A 25,701-nucleotide genomic window follows, 5' to 3' on the forward strand; every position below is an offset into this window, starting at 1 on the left:
TGAAAGCAATCTGGGAAAAATTTAAAACCCCTCCTGGGCTCAAACATGTGATCTAAAGTACATCAGTCGATGTGCTAACCTACTGTGCTACTCAGCTAGACGAGAATTATTTAAACGGAATAGACAAATATTGCTGATATTTATATTTTCATTCATGTTTTAAAAGGAAGTCAGCCATTATGATGATGTAGAGTACCTCCTTAAAGGAGAGATCTACTAAATATCTATAACACACAAACACAGCAATTTTCAATATGACACTGATCAACTAGTTTAAAAAGTACGAAGCATTTCCATGAACTTTATGGACAACCTGTCATACATGTATTTTAGGATTATCTTTGAATGATACCATAACTTCAAAAAGCTCTCAGAATGTCTATACATCAAATTCAATAAAAACTCCATCTATTTCAAACTTTTAATGTACCAATAGAATGAATGTAAAAACAAACATTCTATTTCTGTTGTACATACATAAAATCCATGATTTCCACAATGCTGCAAAATTTTCTAACATCCACATGACCATTCATCCACTTGAACAATTCTTTTCAAAATTCAAATCCATCATTGATAATTCACACATCTTCCTCTCAAGATACATTTATTGTCTTCTACATCTGATCACCATTACCATCAACTACAGACTGTTGTTAAACAGAATGTTTACCAACAGCCAGATTCTCAACAGGCCACACAAGCATCCACTCAGTCACCATTACACACTTAGCAATCTTCCACCATCAGTTCATCCTCAAATGAGATATTCTCCGGGTTGGCTACGTATACACTATTCTGGCTGTCGGAATCTGTCACAAACAACCCTGTGGATGGATCTAGATAGGGGAGCTCCTTCTCTGACATCTCATCCTTCCCAGGACCAGACTCTTTATCTGCTTCAATCTTTGAATCACCTTCCCCACATACCATACTAGAATTTGGATCATTTAGATCTTCACTTTCATCTATATCAGTTTTCAAAGTAGCACTAGATGTTTTTACATTTATTTCCATCTTCTGTTCTTGGCCAGTTCTTTTTTCGACTATTTCCTCACTGTCCTTCGTAAACAGTTGCTGGTTTGTTTCTAATCCCTTTGAAAAAGAAGGCTTGCTATTGGTTGAAAGTTTTACAGCCTCTTCCATGTCTTCTCCCTCATCAGATGATATAATTTCAATCACATCTTCAAGCAGAAGAGCTTTTTTCTTGGGATGATGCAGCTGGAGAGCTGGTCTTTTTGCTCCAGCAGTGGGCCCTGGTGATGACGCTTTGTAAATTCTGGGAGTAGGTGGGGTCTTTACTGGACCCGGTGGTTCATCACTCGCACTTTCAGTTCTTTCTTTCTCCATTTTCTGTTTGTTAGCTTTACTGATACCATCCTCAATCAAGGAGGATATCAGTGAAATAGCAGATATTCCGGAAGTTGATGGTTTTGGACTAATTGACAAATTATCACTGGACCTGCTTTGTTCACTTTTCGAAGCTGTACCCCGAGGTTCCTCTTTTGGTGGAGTTTTTTTTGTCAGTTCGGGCAGATTTTGAGGTGCTACATGCATTTGTAGTTTGGTGAGCTGTATGACTGGCTGTTGAGGTCTTGGTGCCAGTGAAGTTGACATTTTAACAGGTGATTGAGATGCTTGTGGCTTATTGGGTGGCACTTGCTGTTGAGGTCTTGGTGCCAGTGAAGTTGACATTTTAACAGGTGATTGAGGTGCTTGTGGCTTATTGGGTGGCACTTGCTGTTGAGGTCTTGGTGCCAGTGAAGTTGACATTTTAACAGGTGATTGAGGTGCTTGTGGCTTATTGGGTGGCACTTGCTGTTGAGGTCTTGGTGCCAGTGAGGTTGACATTTTAACAAGTGATAGAGGTGCGTGTGGCTTATTTGGTGGCACTTGCTGTTGAGGTCTTGGTGCCAATGAGGTTGACATTTTAACAGGTGATTGAGGTGCTTGTGGCTTATTGGTTGGCACTTGCTGTTGAGGTCTTGGTGTTGATGAAGTTGACATTCTGACGGGTGATTGAGGTGTCTGTACTTTACTGGTTGGTACTTGTAAAGAGGTGATGAGGGACTGCTGACTTTTTATTTGTGGGATAGGTGAGGTATTGTTATGAAACATTTTAATAGGAGATTGGGGTGTTCCTGAAGACCTGAAAGGATTGCTTAGAGCACGATCTGGAGAAAATATGGAGGAATCAGATTGACTGGTGTCCACATTTGTCCGAACAGTTCCCTATAATAAAAAATGAAAAACTGGTTACTGAATATCAAAGGAGAGGCCCTAGGGCCACAATGCTCATCTCTCATCTTAATACAAATTAAGTTTAACAATCTTATAGAGAGTGTTCATGTAGGTAATATGTGTTGTCCATTACTTCTGAGCATACTGAGTAGAATTTGTTAAAATTCAATCTTAGAATAGACTTAGAGACATTACCAGAGTCTACAGTCAGTACAGGTGTAACAAACGATTACCTGTCTCTGTATTGTGTTTTGCTGTTGGTAAAGCTGACACATTTTTATGGCTTGTTCAAGCAATGGCTTGTCTGTAGAAACCTTGGAAGAATTACATATATAATTAATTACATTTGTTCTGCACATGTTTATCATATACGTTATTCCAGCATGAGAGGGGAAGAAAAAAATTCAAATCTAACACGGGCTTCCTGAAACAAGCTCACATGTACTAAGATCCTTCTCTTCTGAAGACATTTCAATATGATAAAGTAATTCAAAAACAAAACAGAATTTTAGCCTATTGCTCTAATAATTTTCTCTCTCTCTGTACAATGAATGCAATCCAGCAATATGTCCCAGAGTATTTACCTCCTCCTTCATGACTGCCTTGTAAGTCGCTGCTAACAGGTTACTGATTCGGGGTCCAGCCGTTGTCTTCTGTTTGGAGATTCCATAGTTGTAAACCTTATAAGTCTCCATCAACAGTTGAATGGATTTTTGGGAGTCCTGTAATTCTCTGATTTCTGGAAGCCGATTCTTTACGGCACAGAGACAGTAATCTAGAGCCAGTCGTGAATAATGCAGTCGTTCCGAGTCACGCAAGTATCTCCTTCAACAACAACCAAAAAATACAAGTCCTGCATTTGACAAATCTAAAGTTAAGAACAGAGCATTCGACTAATGTAGGTTTTTCAGAACAACATTGATATTCCACATGCTGAAGAAATTTAGTCAACATTGCACTATGAGCTAGAGGCCCATGGGCCACCACACCCACCCGAGTCATCTTGTTCTTATCTTGAAAAAGAGTATCTTATGATCTTCAGATTTTGTTTTATCACATGCAGTGTGATCTATTTTGTTAACTCTCTTTTCATATAAATACTTGCACTAAAAATCACATATATTTAGTGTGACTATTTCCACAACCTTGCTTGTTTCGGTGAAATGTACTTTTCACGAATATTCAATTCATTTCATCAAGACATATACATACAAACTTATTCATTAGAACTACATTTTCACAAAAAGACACTCTTGTAAATCAATAGGAAAATAGAACTATGTAAGATGAAATTGATCGACAGTAGTTGTACAGAATGATGTTGATATACAGTCGCTTACTTTTCTGCATCAGGTGTCCTGTTGAACTGTAAGTGGAGATGGTACAGCATCGGAACATCCGTCTGCTCCAACAGAACCTTCAGTAGCAGGAGGACAGCTCTGTTGAGGTGTGTAGCAAAACTGCCAGCTCTCTCCACCTCGCTGATGGGGAGTCTCCACGTACCCTAGTACCCAACAAGTGGATCTTAGTCCATCAATCCATTTCATGTTTTAAAATATTTTTAACATTTCTTCTGAATCAATATCTTTATTAATTCCCTGAACTTGAAGTACTTTTCTTAATATTTATCTTAATCTGCAACACAATAACTCAGTTCTACTGAAGGGATTGAAAACAACATCCCGTTTATTTTTGTACCTACCTGAAAGAAGTTGTTAACTTTCTTCTCACTGAACAGTCCCTGTGCTGGCATGTAGCTCAGAGTCTGCCACTGGGGATTCCCCAGCAAAAGATCTCGAGCATACTGGAGGTTCTGTCAAAAATGAAATACCTCTGTTTGAAATGCCACAACTACATTGTTTTAAATTTACACAAAAGAATCCCTTGTTGAGAAATAACTTGAGATTTTACCAGCTTTGCAAGTCAACTACTTACTATGGAAGTAGCTATCAATACACATTTAAATATCAAACAAGATCTTCCAATTTCTTTCCAAGGCTTGAAGACCCATTTTGTGACCATATGATTACTGATAAAGGAGGTTGGTCCTAATCAAAACAGGTGTTATTTACCTAAAGTGGCCAGGGTCTACTACATGCTAATTGCTATACACAAAAGAAATACACAGAACATTTACAATTCCCCCCAACCTGATCAATACATTTGAACTCTGATGCTGGATCAACTTTCTTGGCTGAATGCTGTCAATCAGGGTCTGAGCTATTGTCTCTTATTTAACGTAGTTCCACCCTCTTGTGATGTCATAAGATTTCTCAGTCAGTGATTTAATAAGATTTATGCATGAGAGGAACTTAAATTTTGTTGGAGTCTTTTTCAAAAGTTATTGTACAAAATCTTGTTAACCATAAAATATTTAAAAAGTCTAAGTTATTTATGAATAATCAATTATATGTTTCTAAATATTGAATCCAAGGGTAATAACTCTGTTTTCATTAAATCATTTATCAAGTCCATTATGCGATAGATTTCCTTTATTTTTCATAAACATTTTGTAGATTTTTTTTTTAAAGAAACAGTTTCATGAAATTGTTATGGGTACTTTTATATCATTTTAACCAGTTTTTGTGAAATTCTGATAAAGCTGTTTAAGGAAAATTGCAATTTTCTGATGTTGATAACAGGTTTATGTTTGCTAATTGATAAAAAAAATTCATTAATACTGCAACATACGTATTTTATCATTTTTTATTTGTTACCAAGATATATCATTTGAAGAATCAACAATCAAATATAAGATTGAACCTATAATTCTAGAAGGGTGGAATTACCTTAATTGACAAGTGGTATGTTTTTGATCTTGGTCCTAATATATTTAAAGGGAGGTAACTTAAAAATAGGAAGTTAAGTACCGATTGATCGATTGTATCTTGCTTAACGTCTCTCTCGAGAATTTTTCACTCACATGGAGACGTCACCAAGACCAGTGAAGGGCTTCAAATTTAGGCCTATGCTCGGCGCTTATGGCCATTAAGCAGTGAGGGTTCTTTATCGTGCCACAACTACTGCGACACGTGATATAAGTTTTTAAGGTAATCTCCGAGGACCCGTGACATTCACACCTGATGCCGGGTGTTTGGCGATGGAACTATCACTACCTATTTTAACAATTTAGGTCTCTCGCAGCTGGGATTCAAACCCCGGCCTTCCGCATGCGGGGCGAACGCTCTAACCTCTTGGCCACCGCGGCGGCTTGTTAAGTACTGTAAAAGTGGTTATTTATGTTGGGGATTAAGTACACGTTTTTCCACGTCCAACATTATGCGTGGGGGAAAATATATATCATATCAAATATTTATAACTCAATGCATAAATAACGACTTTTACAGTACATTTACTTTTTTAGCGACCGTTTCTAAATAATAACTTGATATCAACAACTTCAAAACATACTGTAAATGTATTACATTTGGCTGTGTATTCTATTTAGCGCCTTTGGCGGAACGCAGCTTCCGCTAAATCAAGTACATCGCTAAATGCCATCCGTAAATCTAGATGTTTAAAGTAATTCAGGAATGCGCTAAATCAAATCTACGCTAACTTGTTGAAAAAACCATTTCCGCCAAATATCGTACACGCCAAATATAATACGTTTACAGTATATCAGCTTTCCACGTGTAATTGTTTATACCTTATGATATGGTGAATAGAAATACACATAGGCCAGTCTGTACGTGGATTTGTAGTGTGTGGGAAACCTGGACAAACACAGGTGTAATGCAGCCATGCACTTCTCTATCAAATCCTTACGAAGGGCAGTCCCCTCCAGTCTAGGCTTTGTCTCCTTTTCTACAGGCTTACTGGACTCGTCTTTTGTTGTGACCTGTTCCACCGATTTTGTCTCTTTTTCCACCGATTTTGTCTCTTTTTCCACCGATTTTGTCTCTTTCTCTACAGGTTTACTAGACTCTTCTTTCTTTGTGAGCTGATCTACAGATTTGGTCTCTTTTTCTGCAGGTTTAATAGAGTCGTCTTTCGTTGTGAGCTGTTGTACAGATTTCGTCTCTTTTTCTACAGGTTTACTAGACTCGACTTTTGTTGGGAGCTGTTCTACAGATTTTGTCTCTTTCTCTACAGGCTTACTAGGCTCGACTTTTGTGGTGAGCTGTTGTACAGATTTCATTTCTTTTTCTACAGATTTATTAGACTCGACTTTCGTGGCAACCTGTCCCACAGATTTTGTCTCTTTCTCTACAGGTTTACTAGACTCGTCCTTTGTGCTGACCTGTTTCTCTGCATGATCACCCCCTCCTTTGTGTAGAAGTTCAACGTTGCTGGTCTCTATTTTAACTCCAACATCCCGACACGGACCTCCACTTTGGGTCTGCCCTTGATCAGGTCTTGTAAACGGAGATTCAATCTCGACACACGTTGTCTTTGGTGATTCCTCTACAACGCTGGTTTTATCAGAAAGAGAACTAAGAATCTCCGCACTTGCCTTCAATGTCTCTTCTTCCATTAATCCCCCTGATGGTTTTTCTTCATTTTCATTTCCTTAAAATTCATTTTAAAAAATCATCATTACATCAACATACGAAGTACACTGTGTGTGTGTGTGCATGTGCGTGTGTGTGTGTGTGCCCGTGTGTGTGTTTATAATGCTACACTGCTTACCTTCTACTACAGCCAGTGATTTATCCTCAGTATGCTTTACGCTGCCTATTTTCTCCTCAGGGTCTTTCCGACTGTCTCGGGTTTGAATATCACCCAGTGTTTTTGTGTCCAGCACAGCACCTGCTGCTTTTTCACCTGACATAACAGAATCTTTGTTCTCTGCACTCTGTACAGAGCATGACGTCACAATTTCCATAACGGATTTTTCGGATACAACATTGGGCTGATCATTGGGTAGGAAAAACTTAGGTCGCACACTAGGGTCTACAGGTTCAGGAGAGGAGAAAATTTCGATGACATCCATGTTATTCTTCACGACCTCTGAAGCATTCATCACATTTAAATTACATGTAGAATGTGACTTTGACTCATCCACCATTTCTGAAGGAACAAACCCCAAAGACTTTTGTTTGGACAAAGGGTCTCTGTTGTCTAAATCTTTAGATGCACTTTCTTCCAAATTTGGTACTTTGTCACCCGAGTCCAGCTCCTCAGCTGATAATTCCATTGTTTGTGGCAGCTGACAGGATTCATGATGCCTAAATGGATTGGTAGAAAATATCTGCATACTGTCTTCTGTTTCCATGGCGCCTGCAACATCCTGTGAGGATTCGGAAGGCTCGGCACTTGGGAAATACTCGCTGCTGTCCATGCTGTTGTTGGCCGAGTCCTCGTTCTTCTCATCCATACTGTCAGCAGAATCCACACTGACCTTACTTTTGTCAACATTCTCCATCATGTTGGTTGATTCTTTGAGTTTTGAGTACGTGTGGTCTTGTTGGTTGGTCGTTGTCTTGTCCTGCTTTGTGTCATCGTAGTCCATGGACACACTAAAACCAACAGCAAAATCTGTATCACACAGGAATATTTACTACATTCACCGATGTTTTGGTAATAATAAAGTTATGCTAGTTCAATACTCATATAGGGAACATGTGCTTTTATCACAAACGGGCTTATTTTCTATGGAAAATTATTCAGAGTACAAAAATACATACCTTTCTACAAGATATAAATACAAGGAATAAAAGTCTGGGTTGTTTTCATCATAGGAGTTATATATATTACTGAAGATTCCTAAATATACACGAGGAAATTATTGCGTAATTTAGCAAGAAGCACCACTAGCGAAATAAAGTTACTCGCTTTTATTCAAATATTGCTGAAATACATGCAAGAATTCTAAATCAACACTCCATTCTCAAATCCATATTCTTATGATTTTGATGTCTATGAGTCAGTTCGAGATAAAGCACTCGCATAAAATAAAGATTTTACGGTACTCCATGAATACCCCAATAAAGCAAACAACACAGACATTTATTCCACAGATATACGAATGTGCATTGTTGGTGTAAATAAATCAAAAGCGTACAGTCAAACATGACTGACAACTAAATTCCACCTACTTTCCAGACTCTTCGTCTTTTTTCTCACATCCTTTGGCAAATGGAGAATTAGCTGCCTCGTCTATATAGTCAGCGAACAAATGGTACTCCTCTGAGTGGGAGCCCTTCATCAACAGCTTTAGTATGGAGACATGAAGACGGTAAAACATCTGTAAAACAAGGGCACATTTACGTGCTGCACAAATTCTTCTTTGATAATGTCCATTGTAATGTGTTTACATTATTTTACATTGCAATTTTTTTTTGACATATACACAAACTTGCCTCCAGTGCCTCCACAGCTAACCTGGGAGATGTGTGAGCTGTGTAGGCATAGGTAATTTTTTTCGGGTATGTGGCATTTTCTTCATGTAGTGCAAATGCAGCCTGAAACATGCAAGTTTGATAACAGAAATACCATATACTACATTGCAAAGAAAAAATATATGTTCTACTTGTATACATTTATAGTATTTTATGCTGTCCCCACAATGTAAATGGTTTTTCTGCCAATCCAAAATGAGTAAGTAAAAATCAACATTTGCCACTAGTCTTCTTTCTGATCACTGAAAAGTACGAGAAAACAGACATTAATAGCACATGCATCAGGTAAAATACACAAAATACTCTTTCATTGTTATTCAGATAACCTGTCCATAATCAACACAAACCTGTCTATAGTAATCTACACAAACCTGTCTATAGTAATCTACACAAACCTGTCTATAGTAATCACAAACCTGTCCATAATCAACACAAACCTGTCTATAGTAATCTACACAAACCTGTCTATAGTAATCTACACAAACCTGTCTATAGTAATCTACACAAACCTGTCTATAGTAATCTACACAAACTTGTCTATAGTAATCTACACAAACCTGTCTATAGTAATCTACACAAACCTGTCTATAGTAATCTACACAAACCTGTCTATAGTAATCTACACAAACCTGTCTACAGTAATCTATACAAACCTGTCTATAGTAATCTAACAAACTTGTCTATAGTAATCACAAATCTGTCTATAGTAATCTACACAAACCTGTCTATAGTAATCTACACAAACCTGTCTATAGTAATCTACACAAATCTGTCTACAGTAATCTACACAAACCTGTCTATAGTAATCTACACAAACTTGTCTATAGTAATCTACACAAACCTGTCTATAGTAATCTACACAAACCTGTCTATAGTAATCACAAACCTGTCTATAGTAATCTACACAAACCTGTCTATAGTAATCACAAACCTGTCTATAGTAATCTACACAAACCTGTCTATAGTAATCTACACAAACCTGTCTATAGTAATCACAAACCTGTCTATAGTAATCTACACAAACCTGTCTATAGTAATCTACACAAACCTGTCTATAGTAATCTACCAAACTTGTCTATAGTAATCACAAACCTGTCTATAGTAATCTACACAAACCTGTCTATAGTAATTCACACAAACCTGTCTATAGTAATCTACACAAACCTGTCTATAGTAATCTAGGTATTCCTTAGGAGACTTGTGCATCTTCTCCAGACACTTCCCCATCATGTAGTCCGTCAGCCATTCCTCGCTTTCCTCGTCCACACACTGTGACGCACTCTTATAACACATGTAGGCCAACTCCAACATCTCCACCTTAAAGCTGGAGGCTAACTGCTGCAGATCAGGCTGCAGAAAATCCTCATCACATTCAAGTTTTTTCTCCTAATAAAATACACAAAAATAACAATAGTAATAAATAAACATGTATGAATGAGCGTTGTCATTGATTAAAATCATATGTACGTATTCAATGGCTGTCATAGTATATTTTTTATCCAACATTGAAATTTTTTATGTTGTCCCAAAGAGGATTTGTGACAAAGACTCCAAAATACAAATATTGCTAATATTCTGTATGTATACATACTGTACCTGTTCTCATCGACAAAATTCATACAATGTACACGTCATATATCTCACCTGATTAAAGTTGAGTTGCTTGGAGGAATGAGCATGAAGCTGGTAGGACAGCGAGCCGTACTCCATCCAGAGTTTGCCATACGCATCCTCAATGTCTACCGCCCTCTCAAAACACCGCAGTGCTGCTCGAGAACGTTTCTGTAGTGACACGTCCAATTTAAGATCAGTCTGGGGGGGAAAAAAAAGACAATTTCAGACTTTAATGGTTAAAACACTACTATTTACATTCACTGAATCTTTTCTCTTATATTTCTATTGAAATTGCTTTCATCTGTGACAGTGAATGCATGTTTGTTGCAAACTAGTTCGATTCGGTTTTTTAGCACCACCTGTCCATGTAATCATTACCAAATATGGAGTGTCATTGGCTGTTCCATTTCACGTAATGAATGGGTCAACCATATGGTATTTTAGTACTTACATCTAGTTCATATTTTAAAACAATACATAAAAATATAAATATAAACAATAAAATGTCTTTCTTTGTTGTTTCATCGGGTGATGAAGGTAGCAATCATCGCAGAAAAAATTTACATAACCCAAGTTTTTCTGCAATGCTACTGTAGCTACCTTCATCACCCAATGAAACAATAAAGAAAGCATTCTATTGTTTACATCAGAGTAAACCTTTTTTTTTTTTCATTGAACAAGGCAAGAACAGTCTGTAGAAAATTCCCCATCTAATAAGACAACCATCTACTTTTATCAAAACAAGAGGCCCATGGGCCACATCGCTCACCTAAGTCACCTTGGCCCAAATTCAAAGATTTTCCCTACATATTCGCATGTAAAACTTTGATCCTTATTGTGGCCCCAAGGGGCCATGATTTTTACAAACTTGAATCTGCACTACATCAGAAAGCTTTCATGTAAATGTATACTTTTCTGGCCCAGTGATTCTTGAGAAGATTTTTAAAGATTTTCCCTAATTATTTGTATGTAAAACTTTGATCCCTTATTGTGGCCCCATCCTAACTCCGGGGGCCATGATCTGAACAAACTTGAATTTACTTTATATCAGGAAGCTTTCAGGTAAATCTCCACTCCTATGGCCCAGTGGTTTTTAAGAAGAAGACTTTTAAAGATTTTACCTATAGTTTAGCATTCCCTATTGTAGTCACACCCAACTCCTGGGGGTCATGGTTTTCACAAACTTGAATCTGCACCAAGTCAGGAAGCTTTCATGTAAATTTCTGCTTTTCCGGCCCAGTGGTTCTTGCGAAGACAATTCTTAAATGACCCCACCCTATTTTTGCATTTTTGTGATCATCTCCCCTTTGAAGGGAGATGACAATCCATTTGAACAAACTTGAATTCCCTTCATTCAAGTTTGGTTGAAATTGGCACATTAGTTCTAGAAAAGATGATTTTCTTATATATCAGCATGTAAAACTTTGATCCCCTATTATAGCCCCACCCTACCTCTGAGGGTCATGATCTGAACAAACATGAACTTACTTTATACCAGAAAGCTTTCAAGTACATCTCCACTCTTATAGCCCAGTGGTTCTTGAGAAGACTTTTAAAGATTTTCCCTATATATGTGCACATAAAAATTTGATCCCCTATTGTGGCCCCACCCTACCCCCAGAGGTCATGATTTTAACAAAGTTGAATCTCCACTATTACAAGAAGCTTTCATGTAAATTTCAACTTTTCTGGTCAAGTGGTTCTTGAGAAGATTTTTAAATTACCCCACCCTATTTTTGCACTTTTGTAATAATCTCCCCTTTGAAGAGGTCATGGCTCTTCATTTGAACAAACTTGAATCCCTTCCCCCAAGGATGATTTGTACCAAGTTTGGTTGAAATTGCTCCAGTGGCTCTGGAGGAGAAGTCAAATGTATGAAAAGTTTACAAATAGACAGATGGACAGACGATGGACAACTGGTGATCAGAAAAGCTCACTTGAGATTTCAGTTCAGGTCCGTTAAGGAGGTATGCTACATCAGAGAAATTTGATATGGATGAAAAGTGGTGGATATGTACAACACTATTTGGAAATTGAAAACTTTCAAATTTACTTTATCAGTCAAAAAATGCAGTTTTAATAGAAAGCAATCTCGAAAAAAATTTGAAACCCCTGCTGGACTCGAACTAGAGATCTACAGTTCAGTAGTTGATGTGCTAATCTACTGAGCTACTCAGCTAGGCGATGATTTTTGAAATGAATAAACAAATATTGCTTCGACGCACTTGCTCTAATGATTACACATATGAGTCACGTGATTTGCTTTTCAACAGCTGAAAAAAGATGAGTATTACCCGTAATGCATCTGGAAAAATGTCGCTGTCACTGCGATATACTTCAATGATAACCCCGTAAATAAGATAAATTGTTTAAAAAGTGCCACAAATGTTTTTAAATTCCAGACAAGCTTTCTTTTAGCTTCGTACGTTTTGTTTTGGTTTGAAAGAAAAATCATTGCAGCTAATATGACGTCACAATGCAAATGCGTTATATTTTCCCGCGTTAAATGAATAGGCGGATTGAATGTCTGGAAGTCATGTTGCAAGATGTTAATGGGCTTCACTCGTCTCAACGGTCACACCGTACAACATATTATTTTCATCCATGTTTTAAAAAGAAGTTAGCCATTATGACAATGTAGAGTACCTCCTTAAGAAGAACATACACAAAAAAGCCATTATGAAGAACATACAGAGTTGAGTTTCTGCTCCAGCTGAGACATTCTTGCCAGAGCGAGACCTGCCCAGGAGTCTAGTCGTTGTGGACAAACACAGATATCGTGCATGTAAAACTTGATGGCCTTCCTGGAAATGAAGGATACTTCAATACAGTAACTTCTCAACGAGACATAAAAGTAACAGCTTCACCAACTAAACATTCCTAGGGACATAAAAGTAACAGCTTCACCAACTAAATATTTCTAGGGACATAAAAGTAACAGCTTCACCAACTAAACATTCCTAGGGACATAAAAGTAACAGCTTCACCAACTAAACAAACTTTGTGACATTCTCAATGAACTTCAATTGAATTTTACTTTAGATTGTTTTGCATAAGAAAAAGTTTGTAAAGTAAAATTGTTGAGTTCGTTTTCACAGAAATTGTGCAATGTTATAAATACTAATTTACAAAGTCCTTTTATTGTGCATTGATTTCAGAATTTTGGGGTCAATCGAGAGTGATTAAAAGTAAATTTCAATACCGTAACATTTTTTTGTACTTGTTATTTGAGCTAACTTAACAATATGTGTTCCATGCCTAGAGGTGTCTTTGCTCTCTGACCTAGGTGAACTTACAATGTGTTCTGTACTTACGGATGTTCGTTGTTCTTAAAGTAATAGTCAGCCAGTAGGTAATATACTTCTTGTGTTATTGGCCTGAAATGAAAAATTAGCGATGCAAATAAAGAACAAGGTGCGAGAATTAGAAATACTTCTAACTCTCATGAGATCAATCAATGTTCACGAATTAGGAACACTTCTAACTCTCACGAGATCAATCAATGTCCTGTCATGAAACAAACAAGTTTCAGTATTTTGGGAAGAAAATGCACACATGTATACACGGATGAGCAATTTTTCAGTTCCTTTCACAAATAGAAAATGCATGCATTGATCCACAAGGATGTACATGTACAATGATAGACAGGTCCCTGGGGTCGTGAGTTAAATACAACACTGTCCTACAAGTACAAAATATAAACTGAATCCTTTTTGTAATCGTAAAAAAAATCACTCCAGTTTGTTCTTCATTCCAGACAATTTACATTACAGTAAAACACAGTTACACCAAATACACTTATAATGAATTCATGCTTACAGCAAAGTGATTTTCATTCACTGTAGTAAATAGAAATCTTACACTGATTGGATATAACAAATTACATTTACAATGAATCAAAATTTTTCGTCCCTGGCATTTTGCTTAATGCATGTTTTCCTGTAATTACAAAAATGAATAACAAGAGGCCCATGGGCCACATCGCTCACCTGAGTCCCCTTGGCTCATATTTAAAGATTTTTCCTATATATTCACATGTAAAACTTTGATCCCTAATGTGGCCCCAACTTACTCCCGGGGGCCATGATTTTTTCAAAATTGAATCCGGACTATGTCAGGAAGCTTTTATGTGAATGTAAACTTTTCTGGCCCAGTGATTTTTCAGAAGATTTTTAATGATTTTCCCTATATATTTGTATGTAAAACTTTGATCCCCTAGTGTAGCCTCATCTTACCGATTTTTAAAGATTTTCCCTATATCTTTGTATGAAAAACTTTGATCCCCTATTGTGGCCCCATCCTATCCTTGGGGGCCATAATTTTAACAAACTTGAATCTGCACTATGTTAGAAAACTTTCATGTAAATTTCCACTTTCCTGGCTCAGTAGTTTTTGAGAAGAAGATTTTAAAAGATTTTCCCTATATATTTATATGCAAAAATTTGATCCCCCTTGTGGCCCCATCCTACATCCAGGGGCCATGATTTTTACAAACTTAAATCTGCACTATGTCAGGAAGCTTTCATGTTATATCAGCTTTTCTGGCTTAGTGGTTCTTGAGAAGACGATTTTTAAAGATTTTCCCTATATATTTATATGTAAAACTTTGATCCCCTATTGTGGCCACAGGCACTTGTTTCTGTAAATGACTTATGACCTCTGTATACTAATAACAACACAAGGTACCTAGCTTCAAATGACACAGAATGGCACCCCCTGAGAATGTCGGCCTTTTGAGCCTCCAGGGAATATGCAATGCTAATGTATTTACTACCGTTGTATTGTACAATCATTCAACTTAAAAACCATGTATGACATGGCTGCATTCATTGCCTCTTATCGCCGAAAACTGCAACAAAAAATGGATTTTCCGTTTTATACCACGAAGTGCTATGTACTGATACCGCACAGAATACGTGGGCGATTTTGACTGGCTAGCACGCTCTTCTAAAATTACGTTTGGAATTCTTTAGAGTTATTTATAGAAAGATAGAGCATCAGAGATGAATTAAAAATAACAGGCAAAAGGATGATTTTAATGGTGACCATTAACCACAATTGATCTTATTTTATATAATTTAGTTACTAACATTAGAGGGGAAGTGCTACAAAAAATAAAGGGGACTCCATCCCCCCATATTTTTTCCCACAGACACCTGATAACTATAATCCTTCTGATTTTTTTTTTTGCGGTGACAATGCCTCCAAAATGTGTGGATTCCTTGTCTCTCTCAACCCAATTTCGATTGATGTAGTTGTTTCACGCTTTTCACAAACTTTAGAGATTGGCCTTCTACTGGACTGGTATAATATAGAATATACTTATTATAAACAGTATAAGATATTTAAGGCTTACAAAAAAGCAAGTTTACGATTACATAAATCGAAATTAGGATGGAATAAACGGGGAATCCACACATTTCGGAGAAATAATCGCCGCCCCAAAAAATCAGAAAGGGGGGGGGGGGGGGGGGGGGGGGGTGGTGGCCATACTTCAGATGCCTGTAGATTTTTCCATATCGGGACAGATCCGTAATATTAGGGATACGGGGAGGGGGTTCGTCGGAGAAGTTGTAAGTTGCACATGGCTTGTTTAAATTTCCTGACAGACAATGATAAAAATATGATAGTCATGATAAAGACCTTCAGAACCTTAATTAGTGTGTGCAAGGGGGTGGGGGGGGTGGGGGTGGGGGTGGGTGGGTGTTATAGTGTTCGTCATTGCTGTCTCAATTTTTTTCCCCCAGGCTGGGGGTGGGGTGGGGTGTCATTCTTTGCTCCAGGGCTTCAATTCATAACTTTCAAGCTTACATGCATTAATATCTTCTCATTCACTACTACATAGTACTATCAAAAATAGTGGAGGGACCATTCTCGCAATATATCTTCATTTACATGCATGAAAATAACAGTTAATGTTAAGGGTTGGCCAGTCGCCTCCGAAAAACATTGATATGTGCCTGCAGCGTTCTTGGTACTTATGGTGGGTTTCATAAAACTTCAATGTAACAACAGGTACTTGCCACATCAATACATATCACAAAGTCAATAACACATCACTAAAAAAACTTTCCTTGCTCCATTTTGCATACTTTCAAATAATCTTTTATCTGTATTTTCTCTGACTTTCCATAGATCTGCATGAAACATGCAATTGGCAGAAATATTTCTCATACTAGTTAACGAAGTTGTATTTACAGTAAGTCATAATTTCATTATTATCTTCATCAGAAATGATTCTGACACGAAAATATTTTTAAATCTCCACTCGGGAGGTCTTAGCTTCTATCTTCTGATGAGATATAAAATCCCGAAACGTACGAACAGCTTTGGTTTTTTTGAGTAACTAAAAATAGCGTACAGCGTCTTCAATTCAAAATTTTTATTTTGTTAACAAAGCAATATGTTCAAGATTTTTTGGTAATAAACATCGTATTAATTTATTGTGATAATAAAACAATGAGACTTTATTTTTCAACACAACGAATATACAATTTTCATTCTGTGCGGTATCAGTACATAGCACTTCGTGGTATAAAACGGAAAATCCATGTTTTGTTGCAGTTTTCGGCGATAAGAGGCAATGAATGCAGCCATGTCATACATGGTTTTTAAGTTGAATGATTGTACAATACAACGGTAGTAAATACATTTACATAGCATATTCCCTGGAAGCTCAAAAGACCGACATTCTCAGGGGGTGCCATTCTGTGTCATTTGAAGCTAGGTACCTTGTGTTGTTATTAGTATACAGAGGTCATAAGTCATTTACAGAAACAAGTGCCTGTGATTGTGGCCCCATCCAACCCCCAGGGGCCATGATTTTAACAAACTTGAATCTGCACTATGTCAGGAAGCTTTCAGGTAAATTTCAGCTTTTCTGGCCCAGTGGTTCTTGAGAAGTAGATTTTTAAATGGCCCCACCCTATTTTTACATTTTTGTGATTATCTCCGCTTTGAAAGGGACATGGCCCTTCATTTGATAAAACTTGAAAGCCCTTCACCCAAGGATGCTTTTGGCCAAGTTTGGTTTAAATGGCCCAGTAGTTCTGGAGAAGTCGAAAATGTAAAAAGTTTACAGACAGACGGACAGAGACAGACGACGGACGTGCGATCAGAAAAGCTCACTTGAACTTTCAGCTCAGGTGAGCTAAAAACCAAGTCTTTATCTACTCATAAGACATTCAGTGACTCTGCCAGGTGCCTCTCCACATCTCTTCGTTTTGTTAGGTACAAAGAAAAATACTTAATTAAAAGCATGTGTTCCATAATCAAAAACAAAACCTTAAACAGATACAAAAAATTCAATTTGACTGTTGAAGACATAGATCCCATGCTTTTGAATATATGTCATTCCAACTATTTTTTCTTTTCTGTAGTTTGTGTTCACCTTTTTGGGCAGCACAAACAATATTTTCTTCCATTCTCCATCTCCTTTACCTCATATTTAGATCTCTTTCACAGAAAATTTCATTTTTCTCTCTTTTTTAACAATCATAAAAGTTTGTTTGTCATTATTTTGAATCTTCAAGTTTAAGGTGTACTTATGTGCAAAAAGGTAAGGCAATGTAACATGCTTTTTGTGAAATGGATGAAATTATTATGCAGAATGTATGATGTTAATTGCTAAGCAGGACGTAAATAAGTAGGCTTTGTAAAACACTATCCAGAATACTATGCAATCTACATTAGACAATGTACACAGAGATTGCTGAGAGTACGGCAGCTCCAAATTCACATTACCGTTTAAAATCTTTATGTTTTCTAAACCATCAAACTTACAAAAATTCAATTCCTTCGGCTGTAGAGGGAGCCACGCTGCTGATGCCATCAATAAAGTCCTGTACCTTGTCCAATCTGTTGGCTGTAAAGAATTAAATAAACTGTTCAGTCTGTTGACTGTAAAGAATTAAATAAACTGTTATGTCTGTTGGCTGTAAAGAATTAAATAAACTAAGTTCACGTTGTAACAAAAGCTTGTTCAGACAGAACCATGGCTGTAAAGAATTAAATAAACTAAGTTCACGTTGTAACACAAGATTGTCAAGATTGAACAATTGGCTGTACAGAATTAAATAATGAACAATTGGCTGTACAGAATTAAATAAACTAAGTTCACATTGAAACATGAACTTGTTCAGATTGTAACACAAGTTTGTTCAGATTGTAACACAAGCTTCTTCAAATCCTAACACAAGCTTGTTCAGACTGAACCATTCAGCGGGCATATCCTACCTGGTTTTTCCTTTTCAGGTATAAATTGAACAATTCTTCTCAAAAGAGTTTCCACCTAAAATTAAAGGAGATGAATCAAAACTAGAGAAAATCAAAGTATAAAAGTTATTGTAGGCATGTTACAGCCGATCTTGTTACTATTCATGTGTGTGAAACCAGTAAAAATTACACCAAACTCAAACATTTTAAGAAAAGGACTATATATACATGTATATGTATGATAACAGCATTCTTGGTCCCATTAAAATTGAAAAAATGTTTAAGCTTTAAAGATAAATTTAATCATACTCAACATAGTGTGACAATAAATGACTCAAATATATGAGTTAATTTTAGTACACATCATCAAAAGTGATGAAATTTCTAAGTTTTACTAAAAAATTTACTTAAATTTCTTATTTTTGTGAACATATACATGTACACAAGGCTTTCCATGGATTCTCTGATATACAGAACCTGTATCTGTAGTACGCACCTCGGCTGACACTGTGTCTGTTTTAAAACTGTCAAACTCTGGCAAATTCTTCGGCTTGAAGTATTCAAATAGCTGGATGGCCTGATTCAGGGTGAGGGAGATGGGGGGCACATTGTGATCCTGCAGGTGCCTGGCTTTGCCCTTCTTGTTTGGATGACCATACAGACAGTAAACACACTGCTCATACATCTGCCTCAGGTCGTCCGTATACTTACAACTGTCCCTCATCTTCTTTTGCAAGATTTCCAGGAAAAATATCAGGAATTTCCCATTTGACTTGGTGCACCATGAGTGGCTGTAAATGTTTCAGAAATGAATTCAATGCATGATTGTAGGGTGTCATGGGTACAGAGAAAATCTAAATTAGCCATTTTTTTGTCATATGCAACTACTTTGGAAAATAAGCCCTTCATTTCTGGCAATGAATACATGTACATGTAATTCTCGAAAACATAACACATATTTGTATTGATTTCAGTAACATTGGGCAATAGAAAAGAGCAAGGGTCAGGTTTGGAAGAATTTTTTATTGAAGGCTCTCCTATTTTAACTGCATCCATTCAAACAGGCTTTTGTTTGACAAGAATCAAACTCATGTACACAACATCTGTTCACCTTACACACCCATATCCCAATTTGTTAATATACACACTGTAGCTAATGTACTGATATTTCATGACAACATATGTAACCCTCGACAGCACTGATATTTCATGACAACATACATAACCCTTGACAGCACTGATATTTCATGACAATAAATGAGTCAATCTACAAGCATTTCCCTGTAATAGCCTTATTCTTTTCAATACTCTCTTTAATTGTACTTGTTCAATTTTCATCTATCGAAATGTATGAAATTACAAACTTCTGCAGTAATACATTTTGTAAACACCACTATCTGTTAATTTTCTGGATGATCTGCGAGCTGTTGCATGCATGTATAATCAATTATCAATATAACAGGGTATCACTACTCATTACTAACAAGAGTACCGCAAATGGTACATAATACGCCCGTGAAAATGCTTACATAGGGTGATTTTCTTAAGCTATATTAAATTTGTAGAACTTTGCTTCCGGTCGTATCAGCCATCATCAGGCTGTGACATACTTTCTTTGCATTGTATAAATAAAGGGTCTTAGCCTAAGCTTTGACAAGAGGTAAATAGACAAACAAAGAGTTTTGTGTAAAATATTTCCCCCAATTTGACCAAGTTCAAAAACCTGTAAATATCTAAGACATAATTTTTTTTTAGAAATTGTTAAGAATTAAAATTCTTGCACTATGCATATCTTCAAGTTATCTACAAAGACCCTAGCTTCTAAACTGTGAGAGGAGTTAAAAGGACAAACGATGTTCTTTGTTTAATATATTTCCTAAAAACGGACAAAGATCAACAACCTGTAATTTTCTCAAATAATAAAGGAAATCAGAATCCTTGCAACATGATCTAGAGTGATCCACAAAGAAGCTGCATAGCAAGTTTCAGCTTGATATGTGACAGAGAAATGAAATTAGAAACAGAAAACCCCGAATGGACGGACAGACGGAAGGACATACAGACATTGCTGTACCATAATACATCCTGTCTAAAGACGAGCGTATAAAAATAACAAAACATGACCACAAAAAGAAAAAGTTGCCAGCCAACCAGAAATGCCATACTACTGAGCTTAATAATAACCTTTCAAGGACAGATCTACATGTATAACAATTGCTTTTCAAATCAAAACCTTTGACGAGTACATTGTACATGTATTACATCCCTACCTTCCTAAATACTCATGGGACACACTGAGCAGCATCAGTGATGAGGGCAGGCTGTCGTTTGTGCTTGGGGCCTGGGATTCTTGTTCTTCTTTCTCTTCTTCACTGTTTAAAGCATTGATAAATACAGTAACATTATGTTGGTGCACATTTTGTACAGTTAATTTAAATCTTAAACAAGGTGGAACAGGCAAGGCATACAGTGCCCTCTCCATTCCATTCCCTCCTTACATCAAAATTAAATCCCATCAGCCAAAAAATTAAATCCCATCAGCCAAAAACTGAGGAGTTTCTCTTTAAAAAAGTGGAATTCTTTGTGAGTTTCATAAAAGAGCTGCGATCATCAGTACATACATGCCAACTTTCCCGATTTGTGCGGGATTTTCCCGATTTGAAGCAGTTGAAAAGGCAAATCCCGATACCCCAATCGGGATTGCAAAAATACCCCGAAATCCCGATTTTCTAAAAATATCTCCCATTTTACGACAACAAACCCCCATTTCCAACCGGAATTTGAAATCCCGCGTCATTTCTGAACTGGCCAATCAGAAATCGGGACAATAGTCAGCCATTGCTGTTTACTTGTGTCGCATGGTATCGGAGTGATGTAATTTACTTGGTCTGCCCGTGTCGGGGTGCTTATTGGACAGTGCGAAGCATGTTTTGATAGTAATTAATCGGGAAGACGGATTTCAAATTGACATATCCTTTACACAAACGTGAATGGCAATGATAATAGTATCACCACCAAACAATCGGACATTCCCGATTTTTGCCTCTCGCTGACAGCATCCAAAATATGCAATATTAAAGGTACGTAAAATATATGTTTTTCCAACTATGATAATATAGGCTACCCGAATCTATCTGTCTATAGCGATGTATTACATAGTCTATATAGTGTAATATTTAATAGACTTTGTGATGCGTAATTTGCACAAGTCTGTACTGAATTTTATATTAGCAAGTAGCCTTTAATATTTTACAAGTAAAAACGTATATTTTGATGTGTTTTTTCCTGGTAATTATTTCAGATGTCATGGGTGCAAAGGTTTTGTTCGCAAACTTCATAGCAGGGCAGATCACTTCTTTTCTTGTTGCAATGCAGATTGTTCCACCAGACTCTGCAAGCCCATGAAATTGTTTACAGACAAGCAAGATCGCCTTTGTAGTCGTACCTAAATGCATGTGCTTTAATTTAAATTTTGATATATAGACCAGCCAATGTATATATGGTGTAAAAGGATGCAACTTTAAGTATTATTTGATAATATGTATGTGATTTGTTGGAGAGGATTTTTTGCTGAATAGATGATTTTAATAAAATACTTATCTATATCTTTCAAAGTTTTTTTTTTATTTAGTTTTGTTAAAGTTAATGGTCAAACACACTTGATGTATGATACATGTATAATGATTAGATTGATATTTTATTTGAAAAGACAAATATTTATTTTCATGGTAAAATGTCGTGAATTTTGAGCGTTGAAAAAAGGTCGTCGCGCGCAAAATCCCCCATGGGGATTTTAAAAAGTTGGCATGTATGTCAGTAGTCTTCAGAGACATTTTTAAGCACTGACCATTAGAGTCTCTGTTAACGACACACTGACCATTAGAGTCTCTGTTAACGACACACTGACCATTAGAGTCTCTGTTAACGACACACTGACCATTAGAGTCTCTGTTAACGAGACACTAGCCCAAATCAAACACAAAGTATTACTTTTTTCCAGTTCTGAAAAGAACTTTAAAGAGAGATTGAGTACATTAAACCACTGACAGAGTTTTAGTCAAACTTAGCTCAAGTACATTAGAAACACTATGTTTACTATAATTCTGATTCCAATCCTCACTCCAGTAGTAATATTGATGACAAGCACAGGCCTGATGACCTCGTACATGTAACGATTTTATAAGCCAAAACAACTTGGATTTTAGGCCTTAGGCTAATTTGGAAGACTGGGTCAGGGAATAAAACAGAAATTCAGATGAACAGATAGATAATTTGAGAATTAGGATATGTATCTGGTCAACTGAAATACCTAATTGTAAACTAAGTAAATGGACACATGACATGAGAATTCAGATGGAATTGCTTTCGAACAACATTTAAATGAAAGATGACTTGAACGTACAAGCTGATGACAGAGTAGAGAATCATCCATGGCAACACACTTCCTATTGGCATGTCTGTGGCCTTCTCCGGCACCGACATCATGATATCTATGACAGACATCAGATCTGAGGTCAGGCGAATCTTACGAGGCACAGTCAGCTCCCGCAAACTCTCTGGCTTCTCCAGATTTCTGTTAAAAACACAAAATTCCCAAAAATATGATAGTCAAAAAGATTTATAATAATTTGAATCTTTTCCCCTTTTATTATACGGTGTCCTTTTTAAAAATGAAGCAAACAAACAAGTCATATCTGTAAACACTTCATCAAAGTAACCAAATACAGTCAAACATGGTTATAAATAACCTCCAGAGCAGCAGAAAACAGTTCATTATAACCAAATTTCGTTATACAGTAAAAACTACAACTGTCCTAATGGGACTAATACCCCCCGCGGGGCATATAAGATGATGGGAAATATTTAAAGCAAGCACATTGGATATTTTCACATTATCTACAGGGCAATCAATTTGAACTTCTTTCCACTTCTTCAATTCCTGATTGACTTATGAGTGTAAAACGGTATTAGAAATAAACTCTGGACAAATTGTGTCTATTACTACAAGTACAACCAAACCAGAAAATGTCCGTAACTTCCATAACTGTTAAAATATTTCAATGAAAATAGAAGATGCACAACTACATTATATATATAAGATGAGAATAAAGTTTGAATAAAATCTGTTCAACGGTATTAGAATTAAACTCTGGACAAAGTGCGCAACCCCCAAAATGAAAAGAAAATGTGCGTAACTTCTATAACTGTTAAAATATTTCAATGAAAATAGGAGATGCACAACTATATAATATATAGAAGATGGACATAAAGTTTGAATGAAATATGTCCAGCGGTATTAGAAATAAACTTCGGACAAATTGCGTCTACGGACAAACGGACGGACAGACGGACGGACAAAGTGATTCCAGTATACCCCCCCCCCCCCAAAGGGTATAAAAACCAGTTATAATGAACCTCCAGAGCAGCAGAAAACAGTTCATTATAACCAAATTTCATTATACAGTAAATAACAGTTATAATGAACCTCCAGAGCAGCAGAAAACAGTTCATCATAACCAAACTTTGTTACAGTAAAACAGTTATAACGAACCTCCAGGTAGCAGAAAACAGTTTGTAATAACCAAACTTTTTTTTACAGTAAAACACAGTTATAGCAAACCTCCAGAGCCAGCAAAACAGTTCATTATAACCAAACTTCATCATAGCCAATCATATTTTCATTATTTTCCTCTGCTAGGGGATTAAATATCACTTCACAATAAGAGTGAATTCTTTATAAGCGTGTTTTACAGTACACATGTAGATATCATCTCTTACTTTAGAAAGGATGTCCAGATCTGGTTGAGAACAGCTGACCACTCTTCCTTCTGGGGGCTTGTTGTAGCTTTCTTGTACCCTAGGAAGGTTTCATGGAAGGCTATTTCACCCCACTGCATGGATCTCTGAAGAAAAAAGATATTGTATAAATGTAAAGAATTTTATTGTCGATAATTTTACAGAATGATACAAAATCTCTGCTCTTTATTTCACACCTACACTACTCAACAGAATATCTTTACAATTAAAATACTCATATTTGTTGTCTTTATAAATTTATACATAATCGTATTAAATTTGCAAACAATCAGTTACCTGCACATCTCCCATTTTAAACAGACAGTCATTTAGCAGACAAAGTTGTTCAATCCTTGTTGGTATAACAGAGTCAGAATTTTTTCTCTAAAAAGCATAAAAAATTGTATAGTTATCTATTATAGTATTGACATTTCAAAAATTACATGTATCATGTTTTCACTTTACAAATTAAAGACAACTAACTACCATGGGTTTCTGTATCATGTTTTCATTTCACAAATTAACGACGACTCACCATGGGTTTCTGTATCACGTTTTCATTTCACAAATTAAAGACGACTCACCATGGGTTTCTGAGTGGGCTGGGTCACAGCTTTTAATAGAAGTTCCACAACTTTATCAAATTCTTTGGCCTCATACAACTTTTGCATTTCATCCATAGACTGACTCCTCTCTAAGGAGTCCTGGTGCCTCTCAATGCTCTCTGTAAAGAGATTAAATAAAACAAGATGTTACATCTCTCTACATAATAAGTAATCAGCAAATGTTACATCTCTCCACATAATAAGTAATCAAATATTACATCTCTCCACATAATAAGTAATCAAATGTTACATCTCTTCACATAATAAGTAATCAAATGTTACATCTCTCCACATAATAAGTAATCAAATGTTACATCTCTCCACATAATAAGTAATCAAATGTTACATCTCCCCACATAATAAGTAATCAAATGTTACATCTCTTCATATAATATGTAATCAGCACATTATGTCTCTTCATGTAATATGTAATCAGAAGGGCTGCAACAGGTACCTGAAATAACCGAAAACTCTGGGTCGTGTTGTTCGGGTCTTGCTCGATTCCATTTTTACATATTTCAGTTTGGGTCCAGTATTTACTATAGAATCATTATTAGAAATCTGTTACAAAAGGGTGTCAAAATCCTCAAATGTGGCTGTGTTTTGATCAATTGAATGACAGTATGTAAGATATGTCAGACACATTTAAATTACACTACAGGATCAACATCGTCAATGACAAAACATTTATATCGAAAGCATGGAATGAAAACAAGTAGAAGTGACAATGCTGTTTCTAGTACCATGGATGTCGAGTCTAAACCAGTCCATGTCTGCGAGTAATTATTGTAACAAAATACAATAAAGGTTTTCAATTCTAACTTGTATATTAGATTTTTAAAATAGCTATACAGACCCGAACCGAAATACCCGAACCCAAAGTAAAA

General features: G+C 36.4%; 1 protein-coding gene across 1 annotated transcript in view; it reads right to left on the bottom strand.

The window, feature by feature from the left end:
- Positions 1–407: 407 nt before the first annotated feature.
- The window catches only part of LOC125646145 (calcineurin-binding protein cabin-1-like), a 42,336-nt gene continuing 17,042 nt past the window's right edge, over positions 408–25,701 (bottom strand). The window contains exons 21-41 of the mRNA XM_056140420.1: positions 24,794–24,933; positions 24,507–24,593; positions 24,192–24,316; positions 22,816–22,986; positions 20,684–20,785; positions 18,910–19,204; positions 18,435–18,489; positions 17,982–18,063; positions 13,514–13,576; positions 12,892–13,003; positions 10,230–10,397; positions 9,750–9,971; positions 8,547–8,648; positions 8,283–8,431; positions 6,874–7,703; positions 5,891–6,753; positions 3,944–4,054; positions 3,582–3,745; positions 2,826–3,066; positions 2,475–2,555; positions 408–2,232 (exon numbers count right to left, since the gene is read on the bottom strand). Coding sequence (XP_055996395.1) covers positions 730–2,232; positions 2,475–2,555; positions 2,826–3,066; positions 3,582–3,745; positions 3,944–4,054; positions 5,891–6,753; positions 6,874–7,703; positions 8,283–8,431; positions 8,547–8,648; positions 9,750–9,971; positions 10,230–10,397; positions 12,892–13,003; positions 13,514–13,576; positions 17,982–18,063; positions 18,435–18,489; positions 18,910–19,204; positions 20,684–20,785; positions 22,816–22,986; positions 24,192–24,316; positions 24,507–24,593; positions 24,794–24,933 — 5,666 coding nt within the window. The 3' untranslated portion in view covers positions 408–729. The remainder of the gene's footprint in view (positions 2,233–2,474; positions 2,556–2,825; positions 3,067–3,581; positions 3,746–3,943; positions 4,055–5,890; positions 6,754–6,873; positions 7,704–8,282; positions 8,432–8,546; positions 8,649–9,749; positions 9,972–10,229; positions 10,398–12,891; positions 13,004–13,513; positions 13,577–17,981; positions 18,064–18,434; positions 18,490–18,909; positions 19,205–20,683; positions 20,786–22,815; positions 22,987–24,191; positions 24,317–24,506; positions 24,594–24,793; positions 24,934–25,701) is intronic.

The sequence above is a fragment of the Ostrea edulis genome, chromosome 6 (assembly GCF_947568905.1).
Source record: "Ostrea edulis chromosome 6, xbOstEdul1.1, whole genome shotgun sequence".
Lineage (NCBI taxonomy): Eukaryota > Metazoa > Mollusca > Bivalvia > Ostreida > Ostreidae > Ostrea > Ostrea edulis.